A 17,501-nucleotide genomic window follows, 5' to 3' on the forward strand; every position below is an offset into this window, starting at 1 on the left:
ATTGCAGCAGCTTTGCCACCAAGTCACAGAGGCTTTTTCCCCAGCTAAAATAGCTCTTTATCCCCACCTGGAGGAGGGTGCTTTCAAACAGGAGTGTTCATTCTCTTCCAGTAACCGTTTACAACCGCAAACGCTCTTGTAAAACGCTGCCAGCGTCCCACCTGGGCCACTCATTGCATCACAGCAAACACAGCGCCAGCAGTTCTGATTAACTGCACCTTTGCACGTGTCAAAGTCTTCTGCCACGTTACCAGCTTGCTGCATTCATAACACTGGGCTCTTTTAAAGAATAACAACAATAATGATACAGAATATCAAACAAGAAATAAGCACCTGAATTCCCTGGCTGAGTTCCACGTGGGGCTGTCAGACAAGCTGTTAATTTCTCTTTTCTATGGTCGAGGAACTGGATTTTGCTCTGCTGCCCTGGAGAGCTGCTTGCTTCCCCCCCTTGCACCCAACAGGGGCTGTGAGACACAAAGCAGGTTGGGATGCAATCCCACATCAACATCAAGAAATAACATCCTGCTTTGCATTTTGATCCTGTGAGCATTTATATAAGCACCGAATGATTTTACACTTGTGAGTATAAACTTATCAAACATGGTAAAGTCACCTTGCAGGGTCAGAGCTCACCTTTCCACCAGATTTTCTCTATTCCAGCACAACTTTTACACTTATTTTCCCCTCAGTTTTAACGACTGTGATGGAGCACAAGGCCACATCACCTTGTCTGACCTCATGCACAACCTAAACCAGAACATTTCACTCAGCCATTCCTCCACCTTGCACAAAATACAACCAAAACAACCACATAAATGCTCATTTTAACCACACTAACATTTCTGGACCAAGCTTGTAAACCTTAACAGAAACTGCACAGCTGCCTTCCGTGCATCATACAAATCATTATTATTTTCCAGGTCTTGGACTGGAATTCCCTCTCTAAGCACTACCACACGTGTCTTCCTGCGGTTTTCTGGAATAGCTGCAAAATTCCCATTAAAAAAAAAAAAAGCAAAAAAAAAAGCAGCAGACAGATATATTTTTTTTCCACACAAATTACTGGTGCTCCAGTAATCACAGCCTGCTACTGGGAAGCGCGTCACCATAGCAACAAGAGCACGGTTGGGAGAGGGGGGGGGGGTTGCACGTGTGACGCTGACGTCATCGCTGCGCGCCGGATGAACGATGACGCAAACGAACTGCGACGGCTGAAGCGCGGCGGGAGGCTCGGCTGGGAAACATGGCTGGCCCGTACCTGCAGCAGCCCAGCTTTCTGCTGGTGCGTGGGGCTGGGCTGAGGGCAGCGGGGAGGTTATCAGCGCTGAGCCGTGGTGCTTCGTGGGGAGCAGCGTAATGGGGTTTGGTGCCGTGGTAGGTGTTGCTCTTCTTGGTATTGGGATCTGATTCTCGCGTAACTTATAACAGGCCACGCTGAAGGCGGACTGCGTCAACAAACCGTTTGCTCAGAGGTGCCACGATCTGGAAACGGTGATAGAGGAGTTTCCTGCCAAGGTGAGTGGCTGCGGCCTTCCCAGCAGCATACTGCCCAGCACAGCCCCTGGAGCTCTCTGGGTTATGGTTGTCTTTGTTCCTATTACTCTTTCCAAGAGTTAGAATCTTTGGTTCAACCTCAGAGTTGGAAGGAACCTCTGAGGGCCATCAGTCCAACTCCCCTGCAATGAACAGGGGTACCACACCACAGATTGGGTTGCCCAGGGCCTTAACCAGCCTTGCTGTGAAAGGCTCCAGAGGTGGGCTTCAACCACACCACTAGATAAAGCGTTACAGTGCCTCACCACCCTTACTGTAGAAGAGTTTTGCCTTCAGGGAATCTCAGGTGAAACAGTGGGCATTTCCCAAGTGTTGAACAAAGGGCTGGTTCAGTTGACTGTGCTTCATTTATGCCTTTCAAGTTCATCTACTTTTTACAGTGGCATGCTGCTGATTGGTGTTGTGGCAACTCCAGTTGGAACAGAAGACAGATAAATTATTTTGAGTGGAAGCTGAATGATCAATAACCAGTAGTAATCTGGAAGCAGTAATAACTAATCCTGTGCTGTTAATAGCTGGCAGCAAGTATCTTTGTGTATTCTGAAGCCTGCAGTAAAGATTCCTTGAGTAAGAAATCATAAATGCTCTAGCTCTTGGTGTCTGTTCTCCTGGAAGGAACTACATGGCATTTTCCCGTGGTTGGTGGAGAGCATTTTTGGTAGCCTGGATGGCATCATCGTGGGCTGGAACCTTCGCTGTTTGCAAGGAAGAACAAATCCTACTGAGTATTCTGCAGCTTTGGATTTTCTGGATCCCAGGTAAGTACAGCAAAAAGTACTGGGAATAACCAGTGTGTAACTTTTCTACAACAGTGCCAACATATAATCACAGAGGTGAGACAAAAGAGAAAGCTTACCATCTATTTTCTTTTCAATACTCATTTGCAGTGGTCCAATGATGAAGCTTGTTTACAAGCTCCAAGCAGAAGAGTACAGATACGATTTCCCAGTCTCTTATCTTCCAGTGAGTAATTGAAACATTTGTAAGAAGAGAAAGTAGATGTTGCAGCTATTGGAACATTGCACACACTTCATACATAAGGTTCAACCTAGGTCATGTTATAGCATATGTGTCTCATTAAATGGTTGCAGAGAATTCCCAGCCATAAGCACTGTAGGAGATGGTGGCTGTCAGCAGTTAGATGTTTGCTCTGCTAGACCAACAACACTGCATTGTGATTTCTGTGTCACCAGAGAAAGTGGTGCACTTTATTGTGGTTACCAGTGGTCCCAGAACGGAAATTAGTTTTCCATGCTCATCAGGGAGCATGGAAGTGGCAGTGCTTTGAGCCCGTGTGTCTGAAGGTCAGCTGTTGTTTGGATATGAAGTATAACATTTCACAGCTATACAAAAATGATTATCTGCCAAGTTGTTTCACTATATTTCTTCTATTCTTACTGCATATTACCTAGATCCTACTGATCTCAATATTTCTATAGTTTTTAAGTAAATTAATCGTTAATTATGTAGTAATTGTTACTCCACAGCTCAGTTACCCTAACAAAGCTATCAGATGCTACCAGTATGCTGCTGCTCCCACTCCAACTAGAAGTCTTAGTGAATGCTTTTTTTCCTCGCATTGAAATACTCATTTTCTGTGAAGTTGGCAGTTACCTAAAGAGTGTGTGTTCACAAGTAATTACTACCATGCAGTGAAACCCCACTGAGCTGAATTTTGAGGTGTTCCCAGAATGCTGCGGAGTTTGAAAGCCTGAAAACATTCGCTGCAAGTTGCTGACTATCCCAACTGATATTCCATTGCTCTCTCTTTCAGGGTCCTGTGAAAGCATCAATACAAGAGCAGGTTCTACCAGAATGTTCCTTATACCACAACAAAGTCCAGTTCACCTCATCTGGTGGTTTAGATTTGAATTTGGCTCTAAGTATCCTTTCAGCAGTTAGATATAAGAGTCAGAATAAGCCAAAAGGCTTGTTAAATTTGTTGCTATTGCATTTGTTGGAAGCCATCTAGCTGCAACTGTAAGGGTTTCAGTCTGAGACAAGCTTTCTCTGTTTGTAGCAAGATGTGTTTACATTCCTCTAACTTACTGGTTATGTTCAGTCAGTTGGAGAGCAAGAAGGCAAAGCTGAATTTGCTGTTAAGCTCTCTAGCAAATTAACTTGCCCATGACAAAATGGAAATATAATGTCCAGTCATCATCCCCAGGTATCTAACAGCTGTACCTGTTGTTTTTTCTATTATTTGTTCCTTGACTCTGTTATTCCAGACCCATTTGAATATTACATGTTTTATTTTGCAATTAGTTTGATTACACAGAAGGTAAGTCACAATTTTAAATAGTGTGAGTCCTTTGTGACAGTGCTTTAAGAGCCTTCTGAAGGGCTGTCCAACTGAATGGACAGTTTTATGTATACTCCTAGAAATTGTTATTGCTTCAGTTCTTTAAGGAAATGATTGATAGATGGAAATACCCATCTGGAGGGTACCAGTAAGCAGTCTGTCCAATGATTTGTGAGTGTGAAGCAGGCAATGGATTCCAAATGAGTTTTCTACCAGTAACACCTTTTGTACAGTCAGAATCGTGGTGGTATCCTGTGCTGTCTGGTTGTTTGGTCCCTCTTTCTGTTGTTAGCTGCACTGCAGCGCACTGTGCTCTCCTCATGCTGATTACAGTCACTGCAGCAGTTCCCAGACGACTCGTTATTCTACTTGCTGTTTGCCTGTTTCAGAACTCACCCATCACCCAGCATATCAGCCCTTCCAACAGCGCTTATTTCATCTTGGTGGACACGTACCTCAAGTGTTTCCTACCCACAGAAGGAAGTGTCCTTCCTCCACCTACTTCAAACCCCGGGGGAGCCATCCCTTCTCCTACTCCCAGGTAATGGCTGCAGTGCCACAGGCAGACTGTGAGAGTGCTGCTTAAAGAACATGGCTTGTTGGAAATAGATCTCCAACAGGAAGAGAACACCTCCACTCTTTATCACCTCTACGTGCTTGTTACATAATTACAGAAATAAAATACATATTCGTTTAAATGAAATCTTTATGGTAAAAGTGAAAGTCTGAAAATTAGCTATACTTGGAACAGAAAAGGTTAAGTACGTGCAGCCAAACCTGTATAATGAGATCACTGCATTTTGAGTGCTGTCAATATTAGCATTTTATGTTAATGTAGAAAACATAGAGCGGTAATACTCTTTATAATTGCATTTTGAATGCATTAATAAACATGAACAGAGAAGGGAAAAAACACAACAATAGGAGAATGTTATTTTTGTTTTTAAAGACAGCATTACTGAATATAACAAGGGCTGTGTCAAGCTGGCTCAGTGCAGTGTGAATAATAATGTGGTGTTGGATTTTCTTTTAATTTAAATCAAAGTGACTTGTAATTATAGCATCATTCAGAATGTTTAAGATGTGCTATCAACTATGCAGTTTTCTTTCTTAAAGGCTGATTTTCAGTTAAGAAACTAGTGATCAAAAGCAGTGATATATTTCTCTGTACTGAGGCTTAATGATTTCAGCATTTCTGTTCATCTTTAAAGGACTCCAGCCATGCCTTTCACTTCCTATGGCATGCATCACACCAGCTTGCTGAAACGGCACATTGCCCATCAGCCTTCTGTGAATGCTGACCCAGCTTCCCAGGAGATATGGAGATCAGAAACACTACTTCAGGTAGGTTGGATGTAGAGAGAGGGGGAAGGAAACGACACATTTCCTGCTGCTGAGGAATTTTTTTCCAGATTCTGATTCTCTCTATATAATTCTTTTAGATGTTACATCAACTCTGTGCCTTAAGCGAAGGTTAAAGGCAGAAAACTTGCTTTTCTTCACCATCAGGGAAGGGAAAGGAGAATCTGGATTGAAGAGTTGTTCTGAAACAAGTTCTTAACACATTGCTGAATTCAATTACTAATGTTTATTTAGCAGGTGCCAACTGTACACCAACAGTCACTTATGTTGATTAGTAGATGATAACTTGAAACATCTCTGAAAATCTGCATGCCTATTTTCAAGTACAGCTTAGTTTCCAAATGACCTACCATGGTCTTCATGATCTAGTTTGTGGCTGACAAGTGCTGGATTATTTGTTCCCCTCACTGAAAAAATATTTGTTTTGCAGATCTTTGTTGAAATGTGGCTTCATCATTATTCCCTGGAAATGTATCAGAAAATGCAGTCCCCTCACGTCAAGGTAATAGATTGTATTTCGTTCACGTACATCATCTGATGTTTGATTTATCTTGGTGTAAATCTTCTGTAGAGAATTTTTTGGTATACTGTTGTGAAGGAAACAAAATCTAATGAGTGTCTACATGAGTGTGTCAGAACTGCTACTCTCCAGTTATGGAAAAGGTTCCAAGTGTGTCACCCAGATTTGGCTTCATTGAAGAGGTAGTGGGGGTTTGTTTTTTTAAAAGAGGAATTTGTGGGATGGTCACAACAATATCAAGAACCAGAGTACTAAATGACTGGAAAGACACCACTGTAAAGCCAGGTTAAATTGCACTGAGGTGAAATAACTACTAAAATAACCTGGAATTGATTTCAAGCATAACAGCAATTCAGCATTACTGTTAACCTGAGAAATCAGAAATTTGTGTATCCACCTTACAGGATAAAGCCAAATTCAAAAGGGAAAGATTACTAAAGTGTCCTTGAGCTTTAAGTGTGTAACTGTTTGTATTCCAAAATAGATTTTTTTCAGCATAAAATGGAGTCAAAAGCACTGTGTGGCTACAGAGTTCTTGGCCATGTAATGCGTGCTGCTTTAAGCAGTTTGTGGGGGCCTGTCCACTAAAACTGTTGTGTGTAAAAACTGAGTATGTAACAGGGAGGCTAAGATCAAAGGCACTATAAATGCAAAAGGAACTTTAAGGAGAATATGTTGATCTTTAGAACTGTTTCTGAGTTTAGTCGGACTTCTGTAGGAGGGGAGAAAAATACAAAAACTCTTCAAGATTCATTCTTGTTTGAAAGAGCAATGAGAGCTGATTAATAGAAATTTTACTCCTTCACCAGGCTGTAAAGCAACAAGCATGTATGTTTTGCTGGGGAAGAGCTGCTGGGTTCTCTTTAATCTTAACACTGCAGTCAAACTCCAAGCTCCTATTAATGCTGAAGCTTTCATACTTGAGAACCCCAGCAGCATGGCTGTGCACCAGTGCTTTGCTTGTCTGTATGTCTGTCAAGTCTTTGTGCATCAAGTGCTGTGCTTAAGCCAGAAGTGATTGCTAAACTTCTCTCCTCTGTTCACCCTCTGTATTTCAGATGCTCTCTTAATTAGAGAGCAACAATTTAGACAGTAATTGGTGATAGATGAGTCGTAGGAGAAGCTTAAAACTGTTGAAAAATCACTTTGTGCTTCTCTGTGAGATGCATTAGGTTGCAATTTGAGGCCACTGCTGCCTGATAATACTACTATCCTTTATGAGAAGCAATCATGGATGTGCAAAAGAAGTCTTTTTTAATGCCTGAAAGGGGAACAGGAATTGCTTATGATATCCAGAAATGGATGAAGGACCACTCTTGCAGGAACGACGAGAGGTTCCATTTGAGTTGGGGACAGGACTGTTCAAAGTCAGTGTTGCTTAAACTAAGCTTTGTAGGTTGATTTCAGGAGAATAGTCTGCTTAATAGTTCCTCAAATGAGGAAGCAGAATACACAGAAATGCAAGTTTTGTTTTAACCTAAGAGTGAAAGAGTTTGATTGGAAATCCAAGATCACTCTAAACATTATTTATAAAATGACTACTAGCTGTGCAGATTCACTTGATGCCATTTATCCTTCTGTGTGTTTGGGAGGAGCAATTAGTGACTGGGTCCTTGTATCCTGAGACCTGTTTCACCACTGGTGACTTGAAATGGTTAAATATCTGTACTGGAGTGTGGTGTGAGGTTCCACAGAGCTTGCTCTTTCTTTGTCCAGCAGACAGACTTGTTTACACTGATGGGCCAAATCAAGTCCCAGGTACCCCATTTTTTACTGTGAAGTGCTTCAAGGAATAACAGATTTTTCTTAAAACTTATTACTCTCATGTCTTTGCAAGTAGAAGAGAGGGAATGGGAATGAATAGTAAAGAATGAGAAGGTACTTTCATACTTTACTGTTTTGAATTCATCCTGGATCTGGTTCAAATCTGAGTTGTCACTGCTCATTATGCTGAGTTTCACTGCTCTCTCCATTAATTCAACTGTTTCCCTGTTCCTTTACATTCTCCATTCATTTTCTCCTCATATGTTCCAGAGCCCAAGCATGCAGCATTTCTTTTCCTATTATTCCCTTCTTCTGTAATCACAATGAACTCTTACTAAAAAGTTGTTGATGCTTTATGTAACAATTCCTGACCTTGCAGTGCCAGGTGCCACAGGCCCCAGCAGTGCATGCAGAACACCCATTAGGTGACAGGCTTTTGCTACTGATGCTGCAGCAGATGATGTGCTCAAGATGTTGAGGAACATGCAGTAACAATTCTACCACTCCAAGAAGAACATAAAACCAAAAGATACCAATCTGGCACTAGAGAAGATCGAGTAAGGACTGATCAGAGACAGCAGAGGTGTGATCTGGAGAGTTAGTTTAGATGCCTGACAGTAGTTGTCGGGATGTGTAGTGTACATTGCTTTATGTTCGTTCATTAATTCATTAATTTCATACATGTGTGTCACTGTTTGCCACAGTATCCTGTTCACCATCACATTGTCAAAAAAATTCATCCAAGAAGGGGAGCGGGAGAGGCTTGCAGGGATTTTAGTGTTAAGGCCATTTGCATGAGCTCATAACACTGTACATTAGGTCTCTTGCTTGCTTTTGTGTGCATTTGATGTTTCCCAAACAGTAAAAGCACTGTCCTCTTCTGAGGAAATTCACAACCTGCAAGCCTCTCAGGTGGGCTTTAAGTAGAAAGAAGGTGACTGAGGATTTGTCTGAACTGGGAGCATATTGATCATACTAACACTCATCATGAAAAGCCAACCTTTTCTCCTTCTTTCTCCTTGGGAGAAAGAAGAAAATATTTGAGTTTCGTCCTGGTACACAAACCCTGCTTCTCTAGCGCTGCAGGAAAAAACAATAAAGGTTTCCAACTAGCATAAAAAAGCATGCATAAAAATGAACATTTACTAACTACTGGGGGGAAAAAAAAACACTACAAAGCCTTGTTGCTGTATTCAGCTTCTGAAATGGGGAGTTTGGATGAGTTGATCTTATGGACCTGATGCTCCATGGTTTATTTGGGAAAAGCTCTTTATCCCATACCACTGCCTGCTCTAAGGACAGCAAAAACAAAAAAAAAACAAACCCACAGCCACAATTCTTTCACTCCTACTTGTATTTGCAAGTTGATAAAGGCTATGAAAGGCTGTGGAATCATGCTACTGAATAACAGAAAGAAGAGGATACTGTGGCTGCAGTTGTTACTGTGACATGTTGTTCCTGACTGTATTTGTGATGTTCATTTTTCCCCACCCCCTTCTTCCTTGGGCTCATTCTCACTTTTATTTTTTTTTCTCTTGCTCTCTTCTCTCCTTTTTCCCCCTCACCCCTTCCTTTTTTGTTTCTGTTGTCTCAGCTGGAGGTTCTCCACTACCGACTCAGTATCTCCAGTAAACACCACGGTAGTCCTGCCCAATCCAGCTACCAGGCCCTCCACGCATACCAAGTATTACCATCTTTTCATTTTGTTTCCTTTTAAAAAAATCTTGTTCCATCTTACAATCTGCAAAGCGTGCTGGTGGAAAAAGGCACTGCATGGTTTAATAACCTGATTGAGTACAAACTACTGAGGTATAATACACTTCCAGTAAAAGCAGGTAGTGAGAGGTACTAGCAAAGGCCATGGAGAAAGCAGTTAAAGTTCAGTGTGTATGAGGACCAATTGGGAACTACGTATTTAGAATGCATTTTTGTAATGCACTGTAGGAGGACATTTGTTATCAGCTGTGCTAACAACTTTTGACATCCAAACTGGCCTCACTGATTACACACTTCTGCCTCTCAGAAACTAATAATTTAAGCAAATCTTGAATGGAGGAGTAGATCAGAATTGGCATGGCTGCAATTCAGAGTGAAAGTAGTTCATGCCTGGTTTGTGTGGGAGGTTTCTGTTGTTTTCAGCCAGTGAAATGCCATGGGATAGTACTGATTTGTAGTGGCAGTGTGAACTTGATTGTCCTGCTCTGCAAAATGACACAAGTGGCACACTTGCAGATTGTTCAGGAAATGTGCATGCAAGAACATTCCTGTTGGAACGGATTGCTGATTTCTCTTTCCTTACTTCAGTCCTTTATTCATTGGGTTTTCATTTTGGGAAAGGGGAGGGCTAAAAGTATGCAGTATAAAGCTCTTATCACATTGCAAGGCTCTTTGGCACTACATGAAATTTTCCTGCTTTTAAATTTGCTATTTTTGTATAAAGTACTGTGAAATCTCAGGATACTGCTTAAAAAGGAAAATAGGAAATATTGCTTGGCTGCTGCTGCAGCCCAACCTGAAGTCTGTGGGGGGGAGGGGGAGAAAAAGTTATGAGGAAACCCTTAAAACAGTAACGTTCATTGTTTTGCTGATCTGGGCTAGGAGAAAAATAACTCCTAAGTGAAAAAACTATTGTGACCTGAAGTCATGTACTGAAATGGCATTTCTGCAGGTTCCAAAGGTACTTCCACATGGAGCTTAGAATTTCTAGAGAATAACACCTATCAGCCTATAGCAGGATATTAAATGTTTCTGATTACTTCTGGACATCTTTATCTAAACTCTTTAGGACTCCAGATAACATGCTTACATAGTCGGGGCTGTCAAGAACACAAGCAAGACTTTCCATAGAACTGATAACAGGTTATCTAAGGTTCCTCGACTGGAACAGATTTGTCTGTACCACATTAACAGATCTATCAAGCCTTGGTTCTTTTCCTGGAGACATCTTTGTAGTCCCTAACCCTAAGAAAAACTTTTGATGCAATAGGAAATGTAAACATCTGTCTTACTTCAGCCATCACAGACAAAAAGGACACGCACATATAATAATTATATGCATGTATGTACATACATAGCTGTAGTAGTCAAGAAGCAGAGGCTTTTGGTATGAAATACAGTTAGTCCTTGTAATGCTATAATGGGATGATAATAGCAAGGTGGCAAAGTCTTTGACTACAGCAAGAGAACAAGCCCAAATGCAGCAACCATGGATACAGAAATGAAGGAAAAGAACTGCTTACCTTTGGAAAGCCTCAGGTAGGTAGGAGGTCTCCAGCAAGAGATGCTTTCACCTTCACTGCCAACCTTTAAATGAAGGCTGCATCCTGGCTCCACCCTTTCTGGTCACTCAGGTACATTGCTTGCACCTGAGCTGCCCTGCCTTCCCCAGGTGCTCAATCACTGGTTCAGGCCATGCCTTAGCATTTCCACTACAGTCCCCTAGAGTTGTATTCAGAAATCTTACCTCAGCATGGCTTCATTATGGCATTCTGGAAGCCTCTTGCAGCTACTAATACATTTTTCCAGCATCTTCCATTATACTTGCAGCTGCAACTTTAGTTTACGTACACTCTGCTTGACTTTCTAGAAATACGAGAGCCGTGAGTCTTAGAATACAAATGGTATCTTAAAGTTCACCTTCAGTAGCGGATTGAGGTTAGTTCACTACTCCTAAAGCAGATTACAGTAGCAAAGGAGTTAACACTTTGTTTTCAGACTGTGCAGCAGCCCAGCTCTGGTGTTGGGCCTAGGAGAGCTAGTTCCTTTCTCACCACATTCATCCCCCTGCCGTATCACACACTCGCTCATTTGTTAGCAGAGTCACTGTGCCTCACCATCACTCCTTGTGCTATTCCTGCCTGGCTACTTCTACCTGTAACAGTGCTAGAAGTAACAGGATCGTGCAGGAACTGGAAGCAGTACATATTCTTTGCATGACTTTCTAGCATTATTCTTTCTTATAAGCCATATGAGTACCAGCAGAGTAAGGAGAACTCTAAGGAAAGTCAGTCAGGAGTGTAACAAAAGGGGTGTGCTATTCACAGCAGCCAACTTAAAAGCATAATGAAAGGCTGAACACTCTTATTTCAGATAGGCTGAAATCTACACAGATTCTTTTCTGTTATACACACCCATAGAGAGTGCTACCTTGAAATTCACTGCCTTAGAATACCTCAGGTGCTTTTTCTTACAATCATAGTGAACTGATGATGGCAGAAGCCTGATGCAGTTTGTCCTGGGCAGCAAGTCTGTCTAAAGTTTCCTGGCACCAAACTACAGTGAAAAGCTTAAAAGAAAGAGAGCATTTATATTTCAGTTTCTATTCTGAAAATGCCATTTTTCTGAATTATCTCCTGGAGTGTTAGTGTACAGTGGTAGTGCTGACTCTCTTCCTGCCTTCCTTTAAATCCAGGAATCGTTTAAGCCCACTGAAGAGCACGTGCTGGTGGTAAGACTGCTTGTGAAACATCTGCACGCTTTCAGTAACAGCCTGAAACCAGAGCCTCTCTCCCCTTCAGCCCATTCCCACACAGCCAGCCCGCTGGAAGAGTTTAAAAGGTAAGTAGGTGCATGAGCATTCTGTCTCTGGAACAGATAGTTTTTCTGCCTGGCAAACTCTGTTTTCATGAGATGTTGGATTTGTTTTGATAGTTAAATTGAGAGGTGCATTACTCAAAGTACTGGAGTATGTATGTGAAAGATTATGGATAATATTTCTCATATTCATTAGATAGGAAGTCAGCTTCAGAATGCAGGTGTCCTGCTGCTAAGCTGGTCTTGTTTTGCTACCAGTCAAAAAAAAAAAAAAGAAGATGCTAACAGGATTCCTGAGCTGAGGTTAATGGAGAGTTTTACACATCAATTTGAGTTGAAATTAAATGGCTGGTAGCTTCAATTAAGGGAAAAAAAAAAATTGGCTCAGTCTCTTCTGTATTTGCCTTTCTGGAAGTGGACTGGGTTGTTAGTTTTAAGACTTACTGCTGGTTTGTGTGTTTGAACTCAGGCTGTTACTGAATCCGTTTACAGGGTTGTGATTCCTCGGTTTGTCCAGCAGAAACTTTACATCTTTCTGCAGCACTGCTTTGGTCACTGGCCACTGGATGCCTCTTTCAGAGCGGTACGTACCTGCTTACCTGAGAATGCACTCAACAAAACTAGTGCTCAATTACTGCTGCTTAGCACCATTCTCTTGGTTGTTGTTTTTTTTTTTCCCTGGAGCAGTGAAATTCTTTATATAATCACATACATTTAATGTTAGGGAAAGAGTATGGATGTATTAAAAAAAGACTGATAGGTTTTGTGGCAGCGGATGCTTATTCTGACAGTGAAAGTGGTGGCTGATTGGAAAGAGTAGTTACTCTTAAAACAGATACATTCTTGCAGGTATTAATTTCTTCATTGTATCTAATACAGTATATCATAAACAGAAGTAATACAACATTTATGATAGCAAGATCCTGCAAATATTACGTTCTACAAGGTTGTAATTTAATTAAGAGTTGAAAAATTAAGGATGTAACAGAGACAGGTATTGCTTAAAAAAGCTATAGTTAGCTATATTGCATTTTTTGAGGAATTCATAGAAGGCAAAACATCAGCCAAAAAACTTTACAGAGCCCATGGCTTCTGTGCAAGTACGACTTTACTGTTTTTTATGTGTGGTTTTTGCTTAGGTTCTTGAGATGTGGTTAAGTTACTTACAGCCATGGAGGTATGCTCCTGAAAAGCCACCTCAAACTGCAGAGCTCTTGCCTCGCAGCGTGTCAGAGAAATGGTAAGTAGGAAAGCAGCTGAGAGTCTGAAGCAAGTCTCAAGTTTATGCAATCCTGAGTACACCACCAGGATTTCAGAGAAGTATTCCCTAATGTAGATTAGCTTCCTGCACAAGATCAGAAATTATTTCTTACAATGCCTTTTGTTCTGAGAGTATTCTTTTGTCTCAGTGCAAACAGCTCATCTTTTCAGAGATAGTACAAAAACATTCCCTTAGTGAATTCCTAAATAATTACTTAAATAGCTGTACTCACAAATTCTGTACTCACTCCTTACAGGGCTGCCTTCATTCAAGAAAATCTACTTATGTATACCAAGCTGTTTGTAGGATTTTTGAACAGAACTCTTCGAACAGATTTGGTCAGCCCAAAAAATGCTCTGATGGTGTTCCGAGTAGCCAAGGTCTTCGCTCAGCCCAACCTAGCTGAAATGATCTTGAAAGGTAAATGGATATTTTGACATCTTATGCTGTCCCGTCTCACTCTTTCATCTCAATAGGTACCAACCTACCTCAGAAGTACTGAATAGATATACTTTTGTATTTTACGTGCCATTTTACCCTTCAAATATCTGCATGTCTTCATGTTAGTTTGTAATACTGGTTTAGTATGTCTACAGTCACCATCACATTTCATTGCACAAGTTTTCCTCAAAGAACGCAACATTGGGTGTTTATTGTAAAGTTAGTATTTGGTTATTTAAGCTCAGGGTTAGATAGTCTTATACTCCTCAGTGTGTTTATGCTTAACAAAAGAAGTAGGCAGCTAATCACATTTGCATTTAAGGATAACTAGGAAACAGGAAATTCAGGAGAGGCAAGATTTAACAAGTATTAAAGTATTGTGATTCTCCAGTGCCTTCAATGAAAACTAATTATAGACTTAAAATGCAATCTGTACAGTTGGCATTTAGATACACTCTGATTTAAGAAAATGTAAAACACCCTAACCCAACAACTAACCCAGCAACCTTAAGATGCCTTGCAGCTAGACTTTGTTCAGCCAAAACCTGCAATATCTTATAACCATCTTCACTACTCCTCAAACTTTAGGAGAACAGTTATTCCTGGAGCCAGAACTTGTTATTCCTCATCGTCAACACCGACTTTTTATGACTCCCACACTTGGTGGAAGCTTCTTGTCATCGTGGCCTCCAACTATTACAGATGCCTCATTTAAGGTGAAGAGTCATGTTTACAGCCTGGAAGGACAGGACTTCCAGTACAAACAGATGTTTGGCACAGAAGTCAGGAACTTGGTAAGCAACAGGCATCTTGTCACATGTCTTTTGATTTTGACAAGTGGTCTCTTAATTCTGAGCATCCATAGCATCCATGTTACAGAAGATAGCAGTGGAAAACTTCACTCTACTCAGCTGTAAAAATCTACTTACTCTTTGGTAAATAAGTTAACTTAAGGGCTTGCCAGTTTCTCTTTTCAAATGCTTGCTATGAACTTCTGATTCAGTGTATGGAGCTATGGAGCAGTATCCGTCAGCCAGTCTGATAACTCTAGCAGGCAGAGGAAAAAAAGAAAAGCAGGTGGAAAAAAGAAAATGTCTTAAATATTTCAACCTCAGTGAATGTATGTTCATTGGAAATACAACTATTACAAGTTAACATGAACTAAGTGAGCAAGTTTGCTGGGCTTGCTCCCTGTCAGGTGTGAAGGCATGGTTTTATCCACATATACTGATGCTTAAAGGTCCTTTACAGCTCATGTTTAATTATTTTCTTTCAGGTGTTAAAACTGGCTCAGCTGATCTGCCAGGCACAGCAGACAGCAAAATCCATATCAGACCATTCAGCAGAGACAACAGCTAGCCATTCCTTCTTTTCATGGTTTAAGTTCACACCATCTGAGATGAACGGTTCCTACACTGGCAATGACCTTGATGAAATTGGACAAGACAGCATCAAAAAAACAGATGAATATTTAGAAAAAGCACTGGAATACCTATGTCAAATCTTTAAGGTATGCAACACCTCTTTAATAAATTCTAGTGAGGCAGTACAAACAAGAGTCAGGATTCCTCAAATACACTTCTAGCTCTCTTACACTTTTTGGATCACAAAGCCATCCAGTGACCCTGCCAGAAAACCTGTAAATATCACTTGGGCTTGACTTCACCTAAATACTTCAAAATACATTTCATTACAGTCTCTACATACATTTCTACATAAATAGAACTGAATTTCTAATTATCAAGTCCACTTTAAGTAACCATTTTATTGGACTCTTCTGTAGTTTATATGAAACCTCAGTCTTAAGTTGTACATACTCTCATGTTTACAAAGAGACAGCGCACAGCCTAGGCTTGAAAACCAGTCCCATTTCTTCTAAAGGTAAAGAACTACAAGAAATAAAACATGTACCTGCAACTCTAGATAAAAGGATGAAGTAGATATTCTCTTTTTATTTAAACTTAGAACAGGTTAAGTTCTGTTTTCTACATACACTCATGATAGAATTGATGGAAAAGACAGCTATTTTGGAGCTCTGCTGGAGAAAGGGGATATCAAACAGAACATTTCTCTAGGATTTGATAAATATGGAAATCAAGACTCATCTCCTTTTCATTTTTAACAGAGGTGCTTTTAGGGATTTCTTGGTACTTGTGCTGGCTGTCAAAGGCATCCACTGCTAAGGAGTTTGTGAAAGGAGAGGTAAATGAAATACATCTTCTAAAAACTACTTTAACACTGTGTCATTCTGCAATAGCTGAATGAAGCCCAGCTGACCCAGATGATGATGAAGTGTGGGACGGCTCAAGATGAGAATGGAAAAAAACAGCTTCCAGACTGCATCGAAAGTGAGGATGGCCTCATTCTTACACCCCTTGGTCGGTACCAGGTGAGAAGAGAATCATTCCATACTGCTGCCCTAGCTTGTTCTTGAGAAAACAAGTTGTCCTACATCCCAAAAAATGTGATTTTTCTGGGAGTAAGAAAGCTGCCAGTATAAAGGCATTTCAGTGGGAGCTACACTATGCAGGCTTTATGTTTTCATTTCTAGATGATAAATGGCTTACGTAGATTTGATGTGCAGTATCAAGGGGACACTGAGCTTCAGCCCATACGCAGTTATGAGAATGCCACTCTTGTCCGCCTCCTGTATCGTTTATCCTCAGCACTCAATGAAAGGGTAAGTACAGCACTGCACTCCCTGCAACCCCTGTTCTTCATCACATCTGCACACAGAATGCTTGATGCTTAATGCTTTGTTCTTGCACTCTCCCCTTCATTGCGGGTGTGCAGTGGTATATGCTAATAATGGATGTGTGCATAAATATTTCCTAATAGCATTAAGCCTGCTAGTTTACCTCTCATTTTGCTTTCCTTACACAAAGCACTCAGAATATTTTAAATGCATCTTTATGTTTGAGCAAGGAGAATATAATTAAGAATTAATATTCCTAAATCAGGATAAAGCAAGTCTTTTCATTCCTATAGGCATTATAGACTCAAGGGAAGTCCAGAGTTAAATAGAAGAATTGCTTTTAGTGTATTTGATGCATTCTTAGAATTTCCTGTAACACTTCCCCCCTGTATATTCATGCTACAAATGAAGAAAGCTGTAAAAATAAAGTGATGCTTACTTTATACCATTAATTGCAGTAGAATACTAATGTTTCAATTTTCTTACCTCAGTTTGCTGAGCAGATGGAAGTGCTTTGCTCCAGGGAAGATTTTATTGGCAGATTTTGTTGCTACCATCTTACAAACCCTCACTTCGTACACAAAATCAGGTACAGTCCTGTGCTGAAGGACAGAACAAACCGGAACTGGGGACCAAGAATCAGTCTGAGGTTTCTGGCTAGCTACAGGACCCTTATTTCCTTGCTAATGCTGTACTTCATTGCATCCTGGTTTTATATTGGGCCAGTGGGCTGCACGTTCATTATCCTCTTCAGCTATTTTCTTTATGCTGTAATAATGACTTTCTTCTTTGAAGGACGGAAACCACATGAACACTGAGTTTCTTCTGTCACTATACTTGTAAAAATAAATATTCAAAGGATAATTATTCTAGGATAGCCAATGAGTAAAATGTTTGAATTATCAGATACCTTAAAATATTTTTAATATCAAATTCAATTGAGTTTTTAATGTAAATTTTATTTTTATAAAAGTCTTCTTATGTGTTTGAGTGAATGTGACTTTTTTTCAGGGTGGGAAGAACAAGCCATCACACTGAAAACACAAAGTCACTGTTACCTGCAGTG

At 40.6% G+C, this 17,501-nt stretch overlaps 1 protein-coding gene across 2 annotated transcripts; it reads left to right on the forward strand.

Annotated features, from left to right (window-relative positions):
* Positions 1-1,162: 1,162 nt before the first annotated feature.
* Positions 1,163-17,425, forward strand: SMPD4 (sphingomyelin phosphodiesterase 4). Of its 2 annotated transcripts, XM_052689998.1 has the most exons (19): positions 1,163-1,285; positions 1,432-1,518; positions 2,173-2,315; positions 2,445-2,520; positions 3,332-3,440; positions 3,786-3,838; positions 4,249-4,400; positions 5,071-5,203; positions 5,652-5,723; positions 9,100-9,189; positions 11,917-12,062; positions 12,531-12,621; positions 13,178-13,278; positions 13,556-13,719; positions 14,329-14,534; positions 15,017-15,250; positions 15,998-16,129; positions 16,292-16,420; positions 16,927-17,425. In XM_052689998.1, exons 1-19 carry the CDS (start codon positions 1,247-1,249, stop codon positions 17,251-17,253), a joined length of 2,484 nt encoding a protein of 827 aa, XP_052545958.1. In that variant the 5' UTR covers positions 1,163-1,246; the 3' UTR covers positions 17,254-17,425. The 2 variants fall into 2 exon arrangements, with proteins under 2 accessions (XP_052545958.1, XP_052545959.1); XM_052689999.1 differs by lacking the exon at positions 9,100-9,189.
* The last annotated feature ends 76 nt before the right edge of the window (positions 17,426-17,501 follow it).

This window comes from Tympanuchus pallidicinctus, unplaced genomic scaffold (assembly GCF_026119805.1).
Source record: "Tympanuchus pallidicinctus isolate F22 unplaced genomic scaffold, pur_lepc_1.0 scaffold25, whole genome shotgun sequence".
Lineage (NCBI taxonomy): Eukaryota > Metazoa > Chordata > Aves > Galliformes > Phasianidae > Tympanuchus > Tympanuchus pallidicinctus.